Below are 3,289 nucleotides of genomic sequence, written 5' to 3' on the forward strand. Positions count from 1 at the left end.
CTCTCTCTCTCTCTCTCTCTCTCTCTCTCTCTCTCTCTCTCTCTCTCACCTAGGGACAATTTAGAGTTACCAATCAGCCAGTTTTTGGTCTGTGGGAGGAAACCGGAGGACCTGAACAAAACCCACGCATGCACGGAGAGAACATGCAAACTCCACCCAGAAAGACCCCCAGACAGAGATTTGAACCAGGGACCTGCTCGCTGAGAGGCAGCACCTCTACCAGTTCCGCCACCGTGCTGCCCGTGACCATATCCAAATCTATAAATTATGATTCGGAAATTTGTAGAAGAGAGGCTCTAAGCAGTTTCACAGGGAGAACTCACTGTTGCATTTTTTTCGAAAATTTAACAAAATACACACCTAAAAACAATTATTTGTTTGCTCGACATTATAGGAAAGATGTGTCTCAGTTTAACTTTTCCTTATTAAATGCACTTTAATGGTAATAACAGCTTCATTTCACCTGGGCGCTGGTGTTCCTCCCCGCTCTGGTGGCGGAGCGGGGACGAAGGCTCCAGCCGCAAGTTCTGGAGCCTTACTCCACCCACAACTCGCTGCTTCCCGGGGCCATGGAACATGCTCTGCTGCCCCCTTCTTCCCGGCTTGGGCGGCAAGGGAAGGCTGTAGAGCTTGCAGCTGGAGCCGCAATGGATGGATGGATGGATTGATGGATGGATGGATGGCATACTGCCACAGAGGAAATGCACCTGGCGGGAGCCAACCAGACACAGGGGGAATGATCCCTATGATCGGGGATCCTCTGCCACCGTGTGGCCATCCCTTCCGTCGGGTTGAATCCCCCGGGCAGACTGCGTGGACCCGACCCATTTACAAACTTTCTTTCTGCTGCTTGATTACGTTTTATGCTGCAGTTTTTATTACCTGCAGCTTGTAATCTGCAAATCAAGATTTTCTGTTTGGGGGCATTTAACTTGTGTTAAGTTTTTCTATGTTGTCTCTGTGAATGTGTGTGTGGGTGTGTGTGTGGGTGGTGGGGGGGGGGGGGGGTCCACCTGGTAATGTTTATTATTTCATTATGATTGAACATGTCAAAGCCAAAAATTGGGGGAAAAAATGTATATTAGTCCCTTTGGTGTATAAGTTGCAAGACTTGCAAATTTATGCAAAAAGGTGTGACTTATACGGCAGAAAATATGGTACTTTTAATGTTTTTACTTGAAGTTTAAATATTAAAATGCTTCATAACTAAGTTTTATGTTTCCAAAATCATGTTAAATAAGTTAACTTGGCTTTGGTAGCATGACCATGCTTTTCATATAGTGAAGTTTATGGATGACACAGCAGTAGTGGGACACATCACGAACAATGATGAGTCCAAATACAGAGAGGAGGTGGAACACCTGATGCAGTGGTGCAGAGACAATAATTTATGTATCAATATAAAGAAGACCAAGGAGATGAGTGGATTTCAGAAGGAACAAGGATCCTCTTTATCCCCTTTACATTGGAGGAGCAGCTGTGGAGGTGGTCGGTCGCCTGCTACAGGGTGCATAGCTCCAGTGACCTAACCTGGAGTGCCAACACTTCCTATCTGGTCAAGAAGGCCCACCAGCATCTCTACTTCCTCAGAAAGCTGTGGAGAGCTGGACTTGGGAGCTCTGTCCTGAGGAGCTTCTATCACTGTGTGGTGGAAAACGTTCTCCGCACCTGCATCATCATGTGACACGGCAGCTGCACTGCTGCTGAAAGGACGGCTCTGCAGAGGGGGGTTAAGGCTGCACAGAAGACTGGGGAGGAGCCTTCCCACCACCTCGGACCTCAACTTCACGATGCAGAGGGAGGGCACTCCGCATCATGAAGGACTCCACTCATCCTGCACACAGTCTGTTCCAGCCCCTCCCCTCAAGCAGGCGGCTGAGGAGCATTCAGAGCAAAACCACCAGACTCAGAAACAGTTTCTTCCCTGCAGCTGTCACACTGATGAACTCAAGCTGCACTTAGTTCAGCTTCATCTTACAAATGTATTTGTTAATTGTTTGGCTTCTTGATCTGGGACCTGAATTCAAATTTTGTAGTACCATAAACATGCAAATGTGAGCTGGTATGAAAATAAAAAATCCTTGAATCCTTGAATCAAGGAATCCTTGAATTAAGGACTTAGTAATACTTCCTCAAAATCCTGTTCTGGGATAGGGTAGAGGCAGGGCAGCTGACTTGGGACCCGAAAGTCCCAGGTTCAATCCCCAGTCATTGCACACCTTGTGGTGTTTATGAGCAGGACACCTTATCCCCAATTGCTCCCCTGGCGCTTTCAAGAGCTGCCCACTGCTCCACCTGAGTGTATCCCAGGTACGATGAGTTAAATGCAGAAAGTCAATTTCGCCATCGTATGGGAACATACAATGATGACAACTCATAACACATTATTATTATTATTATTTTGTACAACTGACTCAAAGTCTTGTCTCAATGAGTGTGTGTGTTTTCTCACCATCTTCCACAGATTGCTTCATGGTGATCATCAAGAACTATAGAAGAGAAAGTAAAGGGTACGTCTCCTGAAAAAACAACAATACAAATTAACCACAAATATCTCATTAGAGCGTGGAGTGACATCTTTTGACACCCCACCTTCAAGTCACTTACCTAACGACTTCTCATTTATGAACTATGAGCTGGTTGCATAGCTCAAGACAAAATGTAAAAAAGACTGGAAACTCTGCAAGTCTTAATGCCTGATTCTAATTTGTAGCTCAAATACAATTTATTTTATTTTAATTTTTGTATGGCCATTCACATTATAGTTTAAATGAGCCCGTCATCGTACCCCCTGAGTGAACGTTCTATAGCACTGAAGTGAGCCAGGTATGCAGAAGAAGACACGGTGTCACACACAGCACACTGTGTTTAGAGAAGTACATATGGATGATACACAGTTTGGATCAAGTTTGATGTTGTGCAGTTACAGAGGACTAAACTATTAATTGTCATTCTTGTTTTGTTCGATCTTTGTATATGATCTTGTTGCTTCCAGAATATTTTGGTGCAGAATTGCAGTTCTGAAGCAGGAGCGACACACTGAAAGTGATAAAAGTATTGATTTAATCATGCTAGTATTTATATGATCTAACTGCAACATTAGTATAATATGTTACAGTAGATTCTCATTCATTCAGGACATGGCAAATTAAAAAAAAAACTATTGGACTTCTATTCTGTAGCTCAGGATGTGGGAAGTTCAGAACAATAAACTATGTGATGTTGATATTAATATTATCAATATTTGGATTGATACACATACTACTACTGAGGCAGCTGTGGCTCAGTG

The 3,289-nt window shown here is 43.9% G+C and overlaps 1 protein-coding gene across 1 annotated transcript in view; it reads right to left on the minus strand.

Moving 5' to 3' along the window:
- The window catches only part of LOC119419352 (MAGUK p55 subfamily member 4-like), a 110,552-nt gene extending 108,069 nt beyond the window's left edge, over nt 1-2,483 (minus strand). The window contains exon 1 of the mRNA XM_037686660.1: nt 2,453-2,483. Coding sequence (XP_037542588.1) covers nt 2,453-2,483 — 31 coding nt within the window. The remainder of the gene's footprint in view (nt 1-2,452) is intronic.
- Nucleotides 2,484-3,289: the final 806 nt, after the last annotated feature.

Source organism: Nematolebias whitei, chromosome 13 (genome assembly GCF_014905685.2).
Source record: "Nematolebias whitei isolate Nwh7 chromosome 13, NemWhi1, whole genome shotgun sequence".
In the NCBI taxonomy this organism is placed as follows: Eukaryota; Metazoa; Chordata; class Actinopteri; order Cyprinodontiformes; family Rivulidae; genus Nematolebias; species Nematolebias whitei.